The sequence below is a fragment of the Arachis ipaensis genome, chromosome B1 (genome assembly GCF_059453495.1).
Source record: "Arachis ipaensis isolate K30076 ecotype BB chromosome B1, ASM5945349v1, whole genome shotgun sequence".
Taxonomy (NCBI): Eukaryota; Viridiplantae; Streptophyta; class Magnoliopsida; order Fabales; family Fabaceae; genus Arachis; species Arachis ipaensis.
The window spans coordinates 94287365-94308797 of record NC_142436.1 but is presented as its reverse complement, the minus strand read 5'-3'; the positions used below and the strand labels follow the sequence as shown (position 1 = coordinate 94308797).

At 39.7% G+C, this 21433-nt stretch overlaps 1 protein-coding gene across 1 annotated transcript; it reads right to left on the bottom strand.

The window, feature by feature from the left end:
- Window positions 1–9688: 9688 nt before the first annotated feature.
- LOC107610089 (uncharacterized) lies at window positions 9689–10567 on the bottom strand. Its single transcript, XM_016312166.2, has one exon. It carries the CDS (start codon window positions 10565–10567, stop codon window positions 9689–9691), a length of 879 nt encoding a protein of 292 aa, XP_016167652.2.
- Between the last annotated feature and the right edge of the window lie 10866 nt (window positions 10568–21433).

Here is a 21433-nt window from a genome sequence, read left to right as displayed (position 1 = left end):
AGGTAAGCCCTGTGCAAGTATTTCCTAAGAAAGGAGGGGTCACTGTTGTGCCAAATGAGAAGAATGAGCTGATACCAACAAGACCAGTGACTGGCTGGCACATGTGCATTGACTATAGGAAGCTTAATGAGGCCACCAGGAAGGATCACTTCCCCTTACCGTTCATGGATCAGATGCTTGAAAGATTGGCAGGACATGAATATTATTGCTTTCTGGATAGTTATTCGGGTTACAACCAAATAATTGTAGACCCCAAGGACCAGGAGAAAACCTCATTTACTTGTCCATATGGTGTCTTTGCTTATAGGAGAATGCCCTTTGGATTGTGCAATGCACCTGCAACATTCTAAAGGTGTATGCTCTCCATATTTTCAAACATGATTGAAAGATTCATTGAAGTGTTTATGAATGACTTCTCTGTATTTGGTAACTCATATTCTAATTGCTTACACCACTTAGCCTTGGTGCTAAAGAGATGCCAAGAGACCAACCTTGTCTTGAACTAGGAGAAATGCCATTTCATGGTTACAGAGGGGGTGGTTCTTGGTCATAAGATCTCAAAAAGGGGCATAGAGGTGGACAAGGCTAAGGTGGAGGTGATTGAAAAGTTACCCCCACCTTGCAATGTCAAAGCAATTAGAAGTTTTCTAGGACATGCTGGCTTCTATAGGAGGTTCATTAGAGACTTCTCCAAGGTTGCCAAACCTTTGAGCAACCTACTTGTCTCTAATGTACCTTTTGTTTTTTATAATGAATGCATGCTAGCCTTTGAAGAACTTAAGAACAAACTCTCCTCTGCGCCTATCATAGCACCACCATGCTGGGATTTACCTTTTGAGTTGATGTGTGATGCATCAGATTTTGCTGTGGGTGCTGTTTTAGGACAGAGGAAGGACAAATTGGTGCATGTCATTTATTATGCTAGCAAGGTCCTTAATGAGAATCAAAGGAACTATACCACTACAGAGAAGGAACTACTTGCCATTGTCTTTGCTTTTGATAAATTTAGATCATATCTTATTGGTTCTAAAGTAATTGTATTCACTGATCATGCAGCACTCAAATACTTGCTTACCAAACAAGAGTCCAAGCCCGGACTAATAAGATGGATCCTGCTACTCCAAGAGTTTGACATTGAAATTAAAGATAGGAGTGGAGCAGAAAACAAAGTAGCTGACCACCTCTCAAGGATTTCACAAGAAGAAGAGGAGGCATACCAATTTGCAGTGAATGAGAGCTTCCCTGATGAGCAGTTGATGATGATCCAAGAGGCCCCTTAGTTCGCAGATATAGCCAACTTCAAGGCTATTGGGGAACTACCAACTAACATCAACAAGCACATGAGGAAAAAGCTAGTCAAAGATGCTAAACATTACATCTGGGATGAGCCCTATTTGTTCAAAAAATGTGCATATGGAATCTTGAGAAGGTGTATTTCCCATGAAGAAGGACAAGAAGTGCTTTGGCAATGTCATGAATCTGTATATGGAGGCCATTTTAGTAGGGAAAGAACTGCAGCCAAAGTGCTACAATGTGGATTCTACTGGCCAACCATTTTCAAAGATGCAAAAGACTTGGTGTCAAGGTGTGATGAATGCCAAAGGACTGGCAATCTACCTAAAAGAAATGAGATGCCACAGAGGTTCATAATGGAGTTAGAATTTTTTGACGTGTAGGGAATTGATTTTATGGGACCATTCCCATCCTCCTACTCAAACAGTTATATATTGGTGGCTGTAAATTATGTGTCAAAGTGGGTAGAAGCCATAGCCACTCCAATAAATGACAACAAGGTTGTGATGAGCTTTTTGAGAAAGAATATCTTCAGTAGATTTGGAGTTTCTAGAGCTCTCATCAGTGATGGAGGAACACACTTCTGCAATAGGCAACTTGAAGCACTCCTCTCTAAGTATGGAGTCAAGCACAAGGTGGCAACTCCATACCACCCACAGACCAACGAGCAAGCAGAGATTTCAAATAGAAAACTCAAAAGAATTCTTGAAAAAACTGTTGGAAGCTCAAGAAAGGATTGGTCTAAGAAGTTAGATGATGCATTGTGGGCCTACAGGACAGTCTTCAAAACACCTATTGGGATGTCTCCATACCAACTAGTGTTTGGTAAGGCTTGCCACTTACCAGTTGAGCTTGAGCATAGAGCATTCTGGGCTCTAAAAATGCTAAACTTTGATGATTAAGCTACTGGAGAAAAGAGACTAATGCAACTCAACGAGCTGGAGGAGTTTAGGAATCAAGCATATAAGAATGGAAAGATCTACAAAGAGAACACAAAAAGGTGGCATGATCAGAAGATAGCATGGAGGGAGTTCACTAAAGGATAAAAGGTGCTGCTGTATAATTTAAGACTCAAGTTCTTCCCAGGAAAGCTTAAGTCTCGCTAGTCAGGACCCTTCACCATCCTCAAGGTGTCCCCCTATGACCATGTAGAGCTTATGGAGGACAAAACACAAAGAACCTTCACTATGAATGGCCATAGACTCAAGCCTTACCTAGGGGACTCACTGGATGAGAAGAGAGTGAGCTACAACCTCAGCTAAGAAAGGAAGAACGTCAAGCTAGTGATGATAAAGAAGCGCTCGTTGGGAGGCACCCCAACACTTTATATCCTTTTTGATTTATTGCTTTCTTAGAAGTAGTTACAATTTGCCAATTTACGTAGTTTGAGTTTCAATTAAAAGTTGTGTTTTCTTGCCTTCTAGAAGTAGATTGTAGGTAGTGAATTAAGAAGTTTAATATTAGTTCTGGTAGTTTACGAGATCCTTATATTCTGTTCTCTTTTATTCTGAAAATGCAATTTGATGAATACATTTGCTAATGATAAGTTATTGGGCTGGGAACTAGCTAAAGAGCTAAGTTTGGTGTGGCCACCAATCTACTTAATCTAGGCTTACTACCGTTGAACAAATTATATTTGAAGGTAAGCCCAGAGATTAAGTTTGGTGTGACCACACCCATATAAAATACTATCATCTAGCAAACCCAATACTACTCGATCTGAAAGCATTTAATATATTGGGAAGAGCATGAATGTGGTTTGATTGTGTTCAGAAGAGGATGGAAGCAAAAGGATATGAAAGGATTGGAATTATTCTACCTTTATGAACATATTAAAAACCCAATGATGAACCCAATTTATTATGATGCAATGGGATTAAGTTTGGTGTCCCAAGGGACACCCATCAGTTGCAAATTCATTCACTCATATTAAAAAGGAATGTGGAGGATTCTTTTGTCATTACTAAAAGGGTTTCAGTTTTATTTTCAGGAGAGAGAAAGGGGCCCACATGATTGATAGCGCATAAAGCAAAGAGGTCAAAGTGTACTTGCACTTTGGAACTCAAAACATGCAGGAAGCAAAGTGGGATAAGGATTGGCGCCTCTTCCCACGCTAGGCGCCACTCCCTAAGTGGGAAAACATTGAATTGCCTTACTTTCTACCATTCGAACCACACTTTCCACCCCTATAAAAGCCCCCACTTTTCCCACCTCTCCTTACACTTTAAACCCCAATTCACATACGAAAAGACTCCACAAGTCTTTCTTTCTTTTCATCTCTTTTCTTTTATCCTTACCTTTCTTTCCTTACTTCTTTTCCTTTTCTTGATTGGGACAATCAAGCTCTAAGTTTGGTGTTGGGACAAAACTTTATTTTACTTGCTCTTGCAACATTCCCTAACTTTCTTTAAACCTTCAAACACACTTTCTCAACCCAATGGCACCACCAAAAACCTCAGCATCAAAGGAAAAAAGACTAAGGAACCAATCTATGGATCCTCGAGTTCAGGCTTCAATGAGTACAAGTTCCTCTCCGTATTCAACCAAAACCAGTTTTATAGTTGGATGAGTGAGAGGGGAATCATTCCAGAGGTTGGTTTCTAGCTGGGGAGAAACGAGCACCCTGAGATCAACAGGGAGATCAACAACAGAGGCTGGGCACTCTTGTGCAACCCACCAAAGAAGGTGGTGGAAAGCTTGGTGAGAGAGTTCAATGCCAATGCCGTGCCTCAACCAGGACAACCCTATGGCTATCTTAGCTATATGAGGGGGAAATCCATTGATTACAGCCCCACTAACATAGAGAGGATGCTGATGGTGAAGTGGACAACCTCCAATCGAAGCTATGAGGAAAGAATGAAGCAACAAGACCCATGATTTGATGAAATTCTCAATAAAATCTGTGTGTTGAATGTACAATGGATAAACGACAAGGATGGGAGGCCCAACCAGCTGAGAAGAAGAGATTTAAGGCCCCTAATCCTCACATCCAACACTTCAGAGGTGACCAAAGAGAGAGATGTGCTCATATACAGTATCATGAAAGGTGAGAATGTCAATATTGGGGAATTGATTGCCAACAACATCAATAAAGTGCTGAAAAGTACCAAAGATAGCTCAAGGTTACCATTTTCCAGCATCATCCAGAGGCTGTGTGATAAAGTTGGGGTAGAGAAAATTATTGATGAAGTGCTAGTGGAGTAAGAAAAGCCCATAACTGCCAAGAAGATGGCCAAAGTGGTGGCCGTCAACCCACTTCAGACGGCCAGGGAGCATAGAGCTCATGTTCATGAGCCACATGTGCAACAACAACAAGAAGAAGAAGAGGCAGAGGAGCAACCACATTTTCTAGCACTCCAACCACCATATCAGCAATACCAACAATTTCTAGAAGGATTCAGTTGGGAACAATTGCAAGGGGATGTACACCAAATGAAGGGAGACCTACATCATCTGAGAGAGGATGTCAACCAACTCAAAAATAATCAATAACAACAATGGAACCAAGTAAATGAGAACATACAACAACTCCAAGGGAGTATGGGGCACCTAAAAGAGCAGCAAGACCATATCAATTGGGGAGAGATGCAAGGCAGCCTAGGAATGATTCTGGAATATCAACTACAACAAATGGGGAGCCTTGCTGAATTCAGACACCTTTACGAAGCAAGAACTGTAGCAAGAAGGGAATATAATTGCTATGCACAAACAAAGTTGAGCTACTTGTGCAATGTAGTAGCCAACATGAATCCCAATTACCCTACCTATATGCAAAAAATGGAGGAACTCAGTGCACGGCAGGAAAAAATCGCATACCAGCACAAAGAAAATGTGAAATCCTACATGAGAAGGCTAGGATTTTGGAAGCCCAAAGATGATAAGGCACAAGAGGGATCTTCCAAAAAGGATGAAGATGACTCCTCCCCTTCCAAGAAGAAAGACAAAGGAAAAGGGCCAATGAACTAAAGTTGAAGCTGCTCAAGGTTGTTAAGTCCCATGGTTGACACTCTCTGATTTCTGAATTTTGCTTAGTTTTCTCTATGTTTTAAATTCTGTCTCTGAATAATTGCAACATTAGGATAGTTTAATTTCAATGCTTAGTTTTTTTTCATGTCTTGAAAGCCTTTTATGAGTCCTTTTTAACTACAAGAAAAAAAATGCAATGTTACTTCAAGTTTTTGCAACATCAATAAAAGCATAGTTGTTTCCATAAGAGTTATTGTGAGTTGTTATAAGAACAAGATTAAAAGAGACTAAAACCAAGAGAGGCCATTCAAAAACTAAGAGACAAGGAACTAAGTGTAGAATCTTGAATGAGCTAAAAAGAAAATGAGTCATGAAAGGCAACTAGTCTTTGAAGGGTATAACAAGTAAAGGTTAAAGGGTGTTCCTTGAACATCTATAGAACCAAGAAGTAGTAAGCAATAAAGACCCAAGGCTCTGAGCATCAACAACTAGGATGGAAAGAAACATTAAAAAGCTCAAAAGAGTTAGAGAACCTAGTAGATGCTTGTGGTGAAGAATGTGTCAAGAAGAGACCTGGGCAAGTAAATTCTTAGGGGTGTTTCAACACCTAGTACCCTAAAGCCAACTGGTTTGAGAGTACTAATTGAAAGCCTAACTAAAGGGTTGTCTTGAGACAAAACACTTAGAGTCGTGGTCAATAAATAGAAAAGAAAGAACATCCAAAAAGAAATTAAAACAACTCTTGCTACTTCAAGGTGACAATCAATAAAAAGGACCCCTAAAGCTTATACTTGAAGGAACCCTCAAAGATCTAGGAGTTCTTTGTGACATTGAAACAAAATTATTCATGCATATGTTAAGCACTTAGTCCTACTCTTAGTCATGTTTGCATCCATTCAAGGTCAAAGTCTCAAATCATAAAAGGGCTACTCACACTAATTTGCTTGGGACAAGCAAAGCTTAAGTTTGGTGTTGTGATGACTTGCATCATCTACCCTTTTTCTTTCATAAAAAGGACCATAAAAGAGAATAATCTCATTTGATCATTGTAATTCATGCATTATTTGATGAACATTATAGTACATTGCTTTGAAATGAGTTTGTGCTGAATTTCAGGTAAAAAAGACATCAAAATGGGGAAGAAAACAACAAAACAAGCTGGGCGTGTGAAACTGGCATGCCACTTGGAGCAAACGCCACAAAAATGCTTTGGCGTGGCATGCCAGGAGCTGGGCGTGGCACGCCAGTACTGAAGTCCAGAGGGGATTCTCTAAGCATTTACACGGGCATGGCACGCCAATACAACTTTCCAAAGAACAACAATGAAAGCCACTAAAGGGGCGTAGCACGCCAGGCTGGGCGTGGCACGCCTAACCCACCACTTGAGCCATGGACATGCCACTTCGTATCGAAGGCGTGGGACGCCAGCTTTAAAAATCACTTGGGCGTGCCACTTGGTATCGAAGGCATGGCATGCCAGCTACTATTCTCCACCCAGGCGTGCCACTTGAGTCTCAGGCGTAGCACGCCATCATCACCAATCAAGCAAGAGAAGACCTGGGCGTGCCACTTGAGTTCTGGGCATGGTACGCCAGCAAAGAAGCCAAGCACATGATGGGCATGGCATGCCAGACCCTAAGCGTGCCACGATAGTTCAATTTTCCAGAGAGGAAGTCCAAGCACACATAATGGGCGTGGCACGCCAGACCCTGGGCATGCCACGCCAGTTCAACTTTCCAGAAGCTAAGAAGAAGAGGAAGAAGGCCTGGGCATGCCACTTGGGCTCGAAAACGTGGCACGCCAGACCACACAAGTGTTTAAAGAACCATGGGCGTGCCACTTGGGCTCGAAGGCATGGCACGCCAGGGTGATCAATGAAGGAAGGCGTGCCACTTGAGAGCTGGGCGTGGCACGCCAAGTCAGATTCAGAGCAGGCGTGGCACGCCACTGAAGCACCAACCACACGCCAGCTGTGAGATCAGGTTTATTGAGTTTCTTTTCCCTCCAAATTGTATTTTTCTTTTCAATTTTTGTAATTCCTTTATTTGCTAGTGCTAGGAGTAGTATAAATACCCCCTGAAAGTACTGAAAAAGGGGTTAAGCTATTGAGCTATTAGTTGAAGCATAGTTAGATTCACTTTTCCATCTCTTACTTTTCCTTGAGCTATGGTAGCTAAATTCCCTCTCATTGAGAGAGGGATCTCTGTTGTACTTGATGGATTAATGATAGTGAATTTCTTCTTCTCTTCATCTTCTCTTTGATTTGCTAGAAGGAATTTCGTTTTAATGTTAGTATTCAATCACCTTGGAAAAGGGGTTGAATGCAAAATGGGTTTCATGGGAACCTTGGAAAAGGAAACATGAAACCAAGCTATAAATCCCTTCTCACACTTGAGTAGGATCTGGATTTTGGTGTTTGGATATGGTGACATGTAATCCTCCCTCTACTTGGACCTATGATGATGTGTGGTATAATCAGGGACCAAGCATATCTCTCTTCATGAGCAATTAGACCAAGGAATTGGCTATTGATCAAGATCTGGGAGATTGAGTCACCAAGGGATTGGGGCTCAATCAATCATGATTGCCAAGAGGTCAATGAGTTGCATGATTGAAGAGGATATAAGCTGGATTTAATCCAAAGATACAACATCTCCTGATCTCAATGAATCCCCCTATTCTTATTTTCCACTTTCTTTATAGCTTTCTTTATACTCTGCAAATCCCCATTCCCATTTACTTTGAGTCATTTATGTTTATGCACTTTACTTTATTGCCATTTACTGCGTTCCTTTACTTTTGATGTCATTTATATTTCTACACATTTACAATTCTGCAATCACAATCTATTCTGCTTAGCTTGACTAATTCACTAATTAATTAAAATTGTTCAAATCTACCAATCTCTGTGGATACGATCCCACTCCACTGTGGGTTATTACTTGACGATAATTTTGGTGCGCTTGCCAAAAGAACGGATTCACCATTTTTATATGGAGAGTGAATTCGGCTCATCAATAGGATTCTTTAATTCTTATTCCCAAGTTAAGGCTCTTTTATGTATTTATAGCATTTTCACTAATTAAGTTTTGATATTATTTCCTTTTTACTTGCATTAATTTCAATTTTGATCTCTTCTTAGTTCTTTCATTCCTTAGTTCTTTTAATTTTCCATTTTATACTTGAAAAACCCCTTTTCTTCACAACTAAGAGTATTGACACCTTAATTGCAAATCCTAGGGAGATGACCCGAGGTTTAATTACTCTCGGTTATTTTTATTTTGAAAATTAAACTTTGACTGAGAGTTAGTTATTGGTTTGGACTATACTTGCAATGAGATTCTATTTTGTGAAATTCTAGACCAACACTAATTCTCGCAACAACAGCCCCTATAGCATAATCACTGGCATCGCACATTAGCTCAAATGGTAAATCCTTTTTGGGAGGGGCTATGATGGGTGTAGAAACAAGCTTTGCTTTTAGAGTTTCAAAGGCATGCAAGCAATCATTGTCAAAATTAAAAAGAGTGTCAGCAACCAAGAAGTTGCTCAATGGTTTTGCAATTTTAGAAAAGTCATTTATGAACCTCTTGTAAAATCTTACATGTCCTAAGAATCTCCTTATTGACTTAACATTAGTAGGAGGTGGTAATTTTTTAATCACCACCACTTTAGCTTTATCAACCTATATTCCTTTGTTTAAAATCCAGTGACCAAGAACAATACCATTAGTTACCATAAAGTGGCATTTTTTTCCAATTTAAAACAAGGTTTATTTCTTGACACTGTTTCAAGACGAAGGATAGATGCTTAAGGCAAGAATTAAAAGAATCACCAAAAATAGAGAAGTCATCTATAAATATCTCAATGAACTTTTTAACTATGTCTGAGAAAATAGAAAGCATACACCTCTGAAAAGTTGTTGGGGCATTACAGAGTCCAAACGACATCCTCTGATAAACAAATACTCTAAAAGGACAAGTGAACGCCGTCTTCTCCTGATCTTGAGGGTCTACAGCAATCTGATTATAGCCAGAGTATCCATCTAGAAAGCAGTAAAAAGCATGGCCGGCTAACCTCTCAAGCATCTGATCCATGAAATTTAGGGAAAAGTGATCCTTGCATGTAGCATTGTTGAGCCTTCTGTAGTCAATACACATGCGCCACCCTATGACGGTTCTTGTAGGAATGAGCTCTTTTTTATCATTCTGAATTACTGTCATCCCTAATTTTTTAGGACCCATTTGTACAGGACATACGCATGGGCTGTCAGAAATAGGGTAGATGATCTTGGCTTCCCAAAGCTTCATTATTTCTTTCTGGACCATTTCTTTCATGGTTGGATTTAGTCACCTCTGTAGTTGCATAATTGGTTTAGCATCATCCTCTAATAAGATCTTGTGTATACACTTGGTTGGACTAATCCCCTTTAAATCACTAATGGTTTATCTAATAGCAGTTTATGACTCCAGAGTACTTGAATCAGCGCCTTTTCCTCCTCATGTTTTAGAGAAGAGTTAATGATCACTGGATAAATGTCTTGTTCTCCCAGGAAAGCATACTTTAAAGATGGAGGTAGAGGCTTCAACTCAAGTTTCGGAGCCCCTTCCTGAGTGATAGCCGTGTGGGATTTCTCCTTATGAGGTGTTGAATCATCAATTTCAAGCAAAGTATCCTCAGAGGGAGGCTCTAGAACATCATCAAGTTTCTCAACTTCAAATGCCTCTTTAATCAGAGGTTCAATCATATCAACTCTCATGCACCTTTCGGAGTCATTAGGGTATTGTAAGGCTTCGAACACATTGAGGACAATTTCCTCTTCATTGACTCTCAGAACCAATTCGCCTTTTTCTACATTAGTCAGAGCTCTTGCTGTGGCTAAAAAAGGTCTTCCAAGGATTATAGAGGCATTTTTGTCCTCTTCCATATCTAATATCACAAAATCAGCAGGAAAGATGAAATGTCCTACTTTCACTAACAAATCTTCAACAACTCCAAGGGGATACTTAATAGAATGATCACCAAGTTGAAGGAAAATGTGAGTGGATTTTACCTCATCAATTTGAAGTTTTTTCATCAGTGAAAGAGGCATGAGGTTAATACTAGCCCCAAGATTATATAAGGCTCTCTGAATCATGGTGTCTCCAATGGCACAAGGAATGAGAAAGCTCCCGGGATCCTGCAACTTCTCTAGAAGATTTTTCTGGATAATTGCACTACATTCCTTAGTCAGCACCACTGTCTCACTTTCTTTCCAATCCCTCTTCTTACTCAACAACTCCTTCATAAACTTGGCATAAATAGGCATTTGCTTAAGGGACTCTATAAAAAGGATGTTGATCTGAAGCTTTCTAAAAAACCCCAAAATTTTGGAAAATTGCTTGTTCTTAGATGCCTTCTAAAGTCTCTGAGAGTATGAAATCTTAGACATATATTCAAGCCTTGGGCAATGCAGGATGTGTATCAAGAGTGACCAAAAAGGGGTTGTCAGGGTGCTTAGAGGGGACATGCTCTGCCTCCTCATTTTTCCTCTCTGAGGTCTCTTTTTCAACCTGCTCCTCATTAGCCTTAATCTATGATCATGTTATCTTCCCACTTCTCAATTGAATGGCCTGACACTCTTCTTTTGGATTAGGTGTCATGCCACTGGGAGCAGTATCAGTAGTTCTCTCTGGTGCTTGCTTTCTTAACTGACCCATTTGAGTCTCCAAGTTTCTGAGTAAGGCTCTAGTTTCCTACATAAAATTTTGTTGATTTTTGGAGAGTTCTGCAATAATAGATACCAAGTCAGAAGTACTTTGAGGTTGAGCTTGTTAAAACGGGGGACTATTGAAATAATTTTGATTAAAATCGCCCTAAAAGCTTGTTAAAATGGGTATTATTTTTCTTGTTAATTTCGAATTTTTCCGTCCTAATTTTACCTACAATTTTTGAAATTTACTTATTTATTTTATTTAGTATTTTTATTTTATTTGTTTACACAGGTTACCTCACTGAAAATTCTCTATACTCTAACATAGAGAGTCCCATCATTTCTTTTCTTCTGTCTGTTTATGAGCAAGAACAGAGACAAAGAACCTCTGTTAGACTTTGATCCTGAACCTGAAAGGACTTTTAGGTGACGTTTACAATAACCAAGACTTTACAAGGCTACAGAGTCCAACATGGATCATAATAATCATGCTGCTAATGCCAATGTGGCAAATCCAATTGGGAATGAGGAACCTAGAAGAGTACTTGGCTCTTACACTGCTCCTAATGCAGACCTTTATGGAAAAAGCATTGTGGTGCCTCCTATAGCTGCAAATAATTTTGAACTGAAGCATCAGCTTGTCACTCTTGTACAACAAAATTGTCAGTATCATGGACTTTCTCGTGAAGACCCAAATCAATTTATCTCTGATTTTCTGTAGATTTGTGATACTGTGAAGACCAATGGAGTGAATCCTGAGGTGTACAAACTCATGCTCTTCCCATTTTCTGTGAGGGATAGAGCAAAACTATGGTTAGGTTCTCAATCCAAGGAGAGTCTGGATACTTGGGACAAGGTTATCACTGGATTTCTGACAAAATTTTTTCAACCTCAAAAGCTTACTAAGCTAAGGGTGGAGGTTCAGACTTTCAGACAGAAAGAGGATGAGACCCTTTATGAAGCTTGGGAAAGATTCAAGCTACTGATTAGGCAATGCCCTCCAGACATGTTCTCTAGATGGACTCAGCTGGATATCTTTTATGAGGGCTTATGTAAAATGTCCAAGATGCGCTTGGATAATTCTGCAGGTGGTTCTTTGCACATGAAGAAGACACCAGAGGAGACTATTGAGCTTATTGAGTTGGTTGCTAATAACCAATACTTATATTCCTCCAACAAGAATCCTTTGCACTCTGAGACCTCTCAGAAGAGAGGCGTGTTGGAAGTGGAAGCTGTTAATGCTCTTCTTGCTCAAATCAAGCTTATGTCTCAGCAAATAAGTCTACTTACTCAACGGATGAGTGGAATGCAAGTTTCAGCTATCAATACTCTGCACCTCAAGAGGTCCCTTATAACATGACAGGTAATTTTGTGCAGAATGATAATTCTGATTATGCTTGATAAACCCATATTTTATGATATATTTTGTGCTTAATTTGAGTGATTTATTCAATCCTTCACCCACTTATTCATATTAATTGCATGGTTTTACTTTCCCTTCCTTATTATGTGATGTATGTGAAAAACATGTTTCCTATGCTTAGAAATAATTATTTTGATTACTCTTTATTTCCATTCAATGTCGTGATTCGTGAGTTGAGTAGTTTCAGATCTTCTAAGGCAGGAATGACTTAATGGATGGAAAGGAAACATACAAAATTGGAAGGAAAGCATAAAACGGAGTTTTTGAAGAAACAGGCAGCGACGCGATCGCATGGACGACGCGGCCGCATGCCAGCGCGAATTAACAGCGACGCAACCGCGTGCTTGATGCGATCGCGCGCCTTAAGCGAAACGCATATGACGCAGACGCATGACTGACGCGACCGCGAGACAAGGAAAACTCCAAGTGGCGCGACCGTGTGACCCACGTGGCCGCGTGACAGAGGCCACGCACCAAAAATTACAGAAAATGCTCCCAGCAATTTCTGAAGCCCTTTTTGGCCCAAATCCAAGTCCAGAAGGCACAGATCAGAGGTTATGAAGTGGGGGAATGCATCCATTCAGAGGAGAGTCTCCAATTAGTTACTATTCATGATTTAGATTTAGTTTTGAGGGAGAGGTTCTCTCTCTCTCTTTTAGGATTTAGATTTAGGATTTTATTCGCTTTCAGGATTATCTCTTTCTATCAAGTTCAATATTCCTTTTTATTATTTTCTCAATTTAATTTATGAATTCTTCTATGTTACAGATTACTCTTTGAATTAATGTTATTTGAGGTATTTCAGTTTACAATTGCTTCCTTTTTAATTATGTTACTTTTATCCCCAATCTGAAGACATTTTTTTATTCCAGTAGATTTACTTTTCCCCTTTTGGTCTTGGTTAAGAAATCAGTAACTCAGGAGTTATCAAACTCAATATGATTGATAATTGTTATCTTTGCTAATTGAATTGAACTTCAATAATCCCAATCTTTCCTTAGGGATTAACTAGGATTTAAGGATCTAACTAATTAGTCACTTGACTTTCCCTTGCTCTAGCAAAGGTTAACTAAGTGGAATTAAGATTCTATTTTTATTATCATTGATAAGGATAACTAGGATATGACTTGTAATTTCTCATACCTTGCCAAAAGTGTGTTTTACAGTTATTTATTTAAATTATAGTCTTTTACTTACTTTAATTGCAATTTAAATTACTTGTTCCTCATCTTCAAAACCCCAATTTACAATCTTCATAATCAATAATAAGAACATACTTCCCTGCAGTTCCTTGAGAAGACGACCCGAGGTTTGAATACTTCGATTATCAATTTATTTAGGGGTTTGTTACTTGTGACAACCAAAACGTTTGTAAGAAAGGTTGATTGCTTGGTTTAGTAACTATACTTGCAACGAGAGTTTACTCTAACTTCTAAACCATCAATCTTCAGTTCTTCAAAATGGCGCCGTTGCCGAAGAACTGCAATCGTGTGCCTTATTATTGGTTATTGTAAATATTTTTCTTTTACTTGTTTATTTTCCCTTTTTATTTCCATTAGATACTATGAATTCTCACCCCTCTCGCTTCGAGTTTGGTTCTAATATTGTTGAAAGGAATGAAAGTTATAACAGGAACATGCATCAAGGTCAGAGCAATCAAAGATGGATGCAGCCAAGAGGATCTGATCAACCCTTTAGGCAACAACACCCTCCAAGATATCATGGACAAAGACCATTCTACAATGCATACCAAGCAAATAGACATGGTGGACAACCTTGTTGCTACCAACAAGTCCCACCCTGTGTTTATAGGCCATCCTCTCAACATAACTTCGAACCACCACACTCACAAGCTTCTTTTCACCATTCGCCACCATACGATCCTCATTTACCCCGATTCCAATCCAATTACTCCCAAACACCACCACTTTCCAATATACCACGTCCAAATCCAGCACCCCGAGAATCAGAGGTTTGCCTCAAGGAAACAGTAGATCAATTTCAAACAACCCTTTATCAACTGAAGCAAGCAATAAGTCAATTATCTTCTAGACGTTCAAACATTCAAAGACCCCCCACAATTCCGCATGGACAATCTAATGATGAGCGTAGCATGAAGAAAATACTAGAAACTCCAACGGACAGAACAGAGCATGACTTCGTACTGGAGCAAGTAGAGAAAGCTGTCATTACACAAGAAAGAGAGTTGGTTGAAGACCTAGGTGACGCTGAGCCTCCATGGGAATCTAGAGTTGTGGAGAATTCTGTCAAGGACATTACAATTGATGCTGAGGAGGATAGTACACAGCCCCCAAGGCAAGTCTTTTATGAAGAACTGGATGGAATAATCCAAGAAGCAAGTTTCCTTGATGATAATGATCTCAAGTTAAGTTCTCCCAGTAGTGAACTTGCACCAGCAAGTGAATTCTCTGAGATTGCAGAATCTTCCCCAAGTGAATGCGAAGATGATGCGGAGGTAGATTTCTCTCAATCTCCCGTTTATGACTTAAGTGACGAGGAAGACATAGAAGGCTTTGATCAGGACATGGATGCAATTGAAGAAGTCTGCAAGGAAGTGAAAAAATTCATAGAAGAGCACAAGGGAATAGAACTCACAGAACCACTGAAAACACCTATCCCAAGGCCATTACCACCTAATACAAGCTTCAAGTGGGTACAATCCTTAACCTTTATCTTTACTTTTTCGCTTGAATATGGTTTGCTTGAAACAGATGGCCAGCTTAGAGCTCTCTGCGGCTTTAAGAGTAAGAGGGAAATGGCTCGTGCTCAGACCTGGTGCACAAGGTTCAATAAGGTTCCACGCTTCAACTTGAAGTGTGCGGATTGGCATCATGATCTATCGAATGGATCTCGCAAAAGGTTTGGTTATCTTGGTGAGAATCTAATTTCTAAACCACCCAGATGGAAAAATATAGATCAAGACAAAGGCAGATCTAAAAGCAAGGTTTGGGATCCTGGAATCCATTCTGACATTCGTTACCCCGGGAGCCTGACAATCTGTTTGAAGCTGCTCAGAAGCTTCACATGCCTAGTTTGGGACCTTGGAGGCTATTGGCATTCCAAGCATTGGTGGAGATTTCTGGATGAATTTAAGCATAAGCCACCAAAACAGAAAGCTCATCCAATGTCCAACTTAAGGACTTTAACTAAAAGTGCTAGGTGGGAGACAACCCACCATGGATGTCAGATACCCAGAGAAAAGGAAAAGGAAAGGCTACCAATGGCAAACGGAAAAGAGGAGAAGCCTCCATGTCCATACTGGACCTCATGCATGATGACTCCTGGCGGGAGAAACACTTTACCCCGCAGGAGAAGGCTGACCAACTACTCCTTGCTACTGATCCCATTAAATTTGCAAACCGATACTGTGAGCTGAAGTATCCGGTGTTTGCAAACTCTAGGAACCTGTACCTAGAAAGGACTCTGAAGATCCCAGAAGAACTCCAGTAATACACCTCTGATCAGATCAAACAAAGAGGCTGGTTCTTCCTGGAGAGAAACCTAACCAGCGCGAATTAACAGCGACGCGACCGCGTGCTTGACGCGGACGCATGACTGACGCGACCGCGCGACAAGGAAAACTCCAAGTGGCGCGACCGCGTGACCCACGCGGCCACGTGACAGAGGCCACGCACCAGAAATTACAGAAAATGCTCCCAGCGATTTCTGAAGCCCTTTTTGGCCCAAAACCAAGTCCAAAAGGCACAGATCAGAGGTTATAAAGTGGGGGAATGCATCCATTCAGAGGAAAGTCTCCAATTAGTTACTATTCATGATTTAGATTTAGTTTTGAGGGAGAGGTTCTCTCTCTCTCTTTTAGGATTTAGATTTAGGATTTTATTCGCTTTTAGGATTATCTCTTTCTATCAGGTTCAATATTCCTTTTTATTATTTTCTCAATTTAATTTATGAATTCTTCTATGTTACAGATTACTCTTTGAATTAATGTTATTTGAGGTATTTCAGTTTACAATTGCTTCCTTTTTAATTATGTTACTTTTATCCCCAATCTGAAGACATTTTTTTTTATTCTAGTAGATTTACTTTTCCCCTTTTGGTCTTAGTTAAGAAATCAGTAACTCAGGAGTTATCAAACTCAACATGATTGATAATCGTTATCTTTGCTAATTGAATTGAACTTCAATAATCCCAATCTTTCCTTAGGGATTAACTAGGATTTGAGGATCTAAGTAATTAGTCACTTGACTTTCCCTTGCTCTAGCAAAGGTTAACTAAGTGGAATTAAGATTCAATTTTCATCATCATTGATATGGATAACTACGATAGGACTTCTAATTTCTCATACCTTGCCAAAAGTGTATTTTACAGTTATTTATTTAAATTACAGTCTTTTACTTACTTTAATTGCAATTTAAATTACTTGTTCCTCATCTTCAAAACCCCAATTTACAATCTTCATAATCAATAATAAGAATATACTTCCCTGCAGTTCCTTGAGAAGACGACCCGAGGTTTGAATACTTCGGTTATCAATTTATTTATGGGTTTGTTACTTGTGACAACCAAAACGTTTGTATGAAAGGTTGATTGCTTGGTTTAGTAACTATACTTGCAACGAGAGTTTACTATAACTTCTAAACCATCAATCTTCAGTTCTTCAATGCTCAACCCTCTTCTGAACAGGTCAATTACATGGGAAGTGGTCCTAAAAATCCCAACAATGATCTGTACTCTAAGACGTATAATCAAGGATGGAGAAATCACCCAAATTTTGGGTGGAGAGACCAACCTCAAAGATCTCAGAATTTCAACAATAATTCTCAGGGCTGTTTACAACAGAACAATCACAGTAACCACCAATTTTAGTCTCATCAACAACAACCACCTCAGCAGGCAAATTCTAAATCCCAAGAAGATTCTAATTGGGAGATGATGAGGAGTTTTATGCAGGAAATCAGAGCTTCCATTAGAAACTTGGAGGTGCAAATGGGCCAATTGAATGAGCAAATGCCTGAGAGGTCTTCAAATACATTTTCTGGTGATACAATGGTGAACCCAAGAAAAGATTGCAAGGCTATTCAATTGAGGAGTGGTAAAGTAGCTGGTTCTGAGACCAAGGTCAATGAGGATCTAGTTGAAAAAGAAGCTCTAGAGGAGAAGAAGGAAGAAGTAGAGTACAAGCCTCCAAAGCGTACAGACAACACATTCCCAGACTCTCTTGACACATATCCTACATTGCCAAAGGCTCCTGAATACAAGCCAAAAATGCCATATCCTTAGAGGCTTCAGAAGGCTTCCAAGGACAAGCAATTTTCCAAATTTTTAGAAGTCTACAAGAAGCTGCAGATCAACATTCATTTTGCAGAGGCTCTTATGCAAATGTCTCTTTATGCTAAATTTATGAAAGAATTGTTGAATAATAAGAGGAATTGGAGGGAACAAGAAATAGTGGTGTTAACCAAGGAATGCAGTGCTATTATTCAACATAACATTCCTGAAAAGATGTAGGATCCAGGAAGCTTTGTGATTCCTTGCACCATTGGAGATGTCATCATTCAGAGAGCGTTATGTGATCTTGGAGCTAGCATTAATCTAATGCCACTTTTAGTGATGAAAAAGCTTCAAATTGAGGAGGTAAAACTCACTCGTATTTCTCTTCAACTTGTTGATCTTTCTATTAAATTACTTGTAGGTGTTGTTGAGGATTTACTTGTGAAAGTAGGACCATTTATTTTTCCTGCTGATTTTGTTATTTTAGACATGGAAGAGGATGTAAAATCCTCTATTATTCTTGGTAGACCCTTTTTAGCTATAGCTAGAGCTCTGATTGATGTACAAAAGGGTGAATTAACCCTGAGGGTCAATGAAGAACAGGTGGTCCTTAATGTTTTTAAAGCTCTCAAGTACCCTAATGACTCTGAAGGGTGTATGAGAATTGATGTTGTTGAACCACTTGTTCAAGAAGTGTTAGAAACTGAGGTACTTGATGATGTTCTAGATCCTATTTCTGAGTATGAATTAGTTGAAGTTGATGATTCACCACCCTAAAAGGAGCTGATGAACATGCCAATAAAAGGAGGAGGAAGTCCCCAAGCTTGAGCTCAAATCTTTGCCCCCTTCTCTGAAATATGTGTTCTTGGGTGAAAATAATTCATATCTAGTTATTATTAGCTCTTCCCTGAAGCCTGAAGAGGAAGAGGCGCTTATTTTAGTACTCAGGAGCCATAAAACAGCTCTTGAGTGGACCATTAGTGATTTAAATGGGATTAGTCCAATCAAGTGCATGCACAAGATCCTTCTTGAAGATGATGCTAAACCAGTTGTGCAATCACAAAGAAGACTCAATCCAACCATGAAAGAGGTGGTCCAAAAAGAGGTAATGAAATTATGGGAAGCAGGTATTATTTACCCTATTTCTTGTAGTCCTTGGGTAAGTCCTGTGCAGGTAGTTCCCAAGAAAGGAGGAATGATAGTGGTCAAGAATGAAAAGAATGAGCTTATTCCTACAAGAACAGTCACAGGATGGAGAATGTGCATAGACTACAGGAGGCTCAACACTGCTACAAGGAAGGACCACTTCCCCCTGCCGTTCATTGATCAGATGCTTGAGAGGTTAGCTGGTCATGCTTTTTATTGTTTTCTAGATGGATATTCTGGATATAATCAAATTGCAGTGGATCCTCAAGATCAGGAAAAGACAGCATTCACATGCCCTTTTAGAGTATTTGCTTACAGAAGAATGCCATTTGGACTTTTTAATGCTCCAGCAACTTTTCAAAAGTGTATGCTTTCAATTTTTTCAGATATGGTTGAAAAGTTTATTGAGGTATTTATGGATGACTTCTCTGTTTTTGGTAATTCTTTTGAATCATGCCTTACGCACTTATCTCTGGTCTTGAAACAGTGTCAAGAATCAAACCTTGTTTTAAATTGGGAAAAATGTCATTTTATGGTTACAGAAGGTATTGTTCTTGGACACCGAATTTCAAGTAAGGGGATTGAGGTTGATAGAGCAAAGGTGGATGTAATTGAAAAATTACCACCACCAGCCAATGTTAAGGCAGTCAGGAGTTTCTTGGGTCATGCAGGATTTTATAGAAGATTTATAAAGGATTTTCAAAAATTGTTAAGCCACTAAGAAACCTATTGGTTGTTGATGTTCCTTTTGTGTTTGATGCTGAATACCTGCATGCTTTTGAAACACCGAAAGCAAACCTTACTTCTACTCCCATTATAGCTCCCCCTGACTAGGATTTACCATTTGAATTTATGTGTGATGCTAGTGATTTTACTATAGGAGTTGTTTTAGGACAGAGGCATGGCAAGCTTGTACATGTCATTTACTATGCTAGCCGTGTGTTAAATGATGCTCAAAAGAATTACACAACTACAGAGAAAGAACTATTAGCTATTGTGTATGCTGTTGATAAGTTTAGGTCCTATCTAATTGATTCTAAGGTTATTGTTTATACTTATCATGCTGCTTTGAAGTACCTTATAACCAAACAAGACTCCAAACCAAGATTAATCAGATGGGTGTTGCTCCTCCAGGAGTTTGACATTGAGATAAAGGACAGGAAAGGGTCAGAAAATCAAGTAGCTGACCATCTTTCTAGAATAGAGCATGAACAAGGAGTGCAACCACCCACAACTGTGACTGAGACATTTCCGGATGAGCAATTATTCCTCATTTAGCAGGCTCCATGGTTTGCAGACATTGCAAATTACAAAGCCATGAATTTTATTCCAAAGGGGTACAGTAGGCAACAAGTAAAGAAGCTATTGACTGATGCAAAGTACTACATTTGGGAGGAACCGTACCTTTTTAAAAGGTATTCAGATGGTATCATTCGGAGATGTGTCCCAGATGAGGAAAAATAGCAGATTCTTTGGCACTGTCATGGTTCTGATTATGGAGGCCACTTTGGTGGTGAAAGGACAGCTACAAAGGTCCTTCAGAGCGGGTTTTACTGGCCGACTCTCTTCAGGGACTCAAGAGAATTTGTGAAGCACTGTGACAGATGTGAAAAAGTCAGGAACCTCCCTGCCAACCATGAGATGCCATAGCAGGGGATTCTTGAGGTTGAGTTATTTGATGTATGGGGTATTGATTTCATAGGACCTTTTCCACCCTCACATTCAAACAACTATATCCTAGTGGCAGTTGATTATGTGTCCAAGTGGGTGGAAGCTGTGGCTCTACCCACCAATGATGCCAAGGTGGTGATGAGCTTTCTTCAGAGATATATCTTTAGCCGGTTTGGTGTCCCAAGGACACTCATTAGTGATGGTGGAAGCCACTTCTGTAATAGACAGCTGGACTCACTTCTGCAAAAATATGGAGTCCGTCATAAAGTGGCCACCCCTATCACCCTCAGACAAGTGGACATGGTTGAAGTTTCCAACAGGGAACTCAAGCGGATTCTAGAAAAGACCGTCAGTGTTTCACGAAAGGACTGGTCTAGGAAGCTTGATGATGCTCTCTGGGCATACCTGACGGCTTACAAGACTCCTATTGGCATGTCCCCTTATCAGTTGGTCTATGGCAAAGCCTGTCACTTGCCAGTTGAGCTAGAGCATAAAGCTTACTGGGCAATCAAGTATCTGAATCTTGATTCAAAAGCTGCAGAAATTAAGCGAATGCTTCAGTTGAATGAGCTTGATGAATTCAGATATTCAGCCTATGAAAATGCCAAGCTCTATAAGGAGAAAACCAAGTTATTTCATGACAAGAAGATTGCCATCAGAGTATTTGAGCTAGGACAGAGAGTGCTTCTGTATAATTCAAGGCTCAAACTCTTTCCCAGGAAGCTGAGATCTCGATGGTCAGGACCGTTTGTGGTTACCAAAGCTTCACCATATGGCCATGTGGAAATACAGGAAGAGAATTCAAACAGGAAATTTACAGAAAATTGCCAGAGGTTGAAGCACTATCTTGGAGGCGAGATTGATCGCCAGAGGTCCGCTCATCTGCTTAATTAGCAGAACTGACTATTAAGCTAGTGACGTTAAAGAAGCGCTTGTCGGGAGGCAACCCGATGATTTCGTATCCTTAGTTATTTTTCCATTGAGTTGAT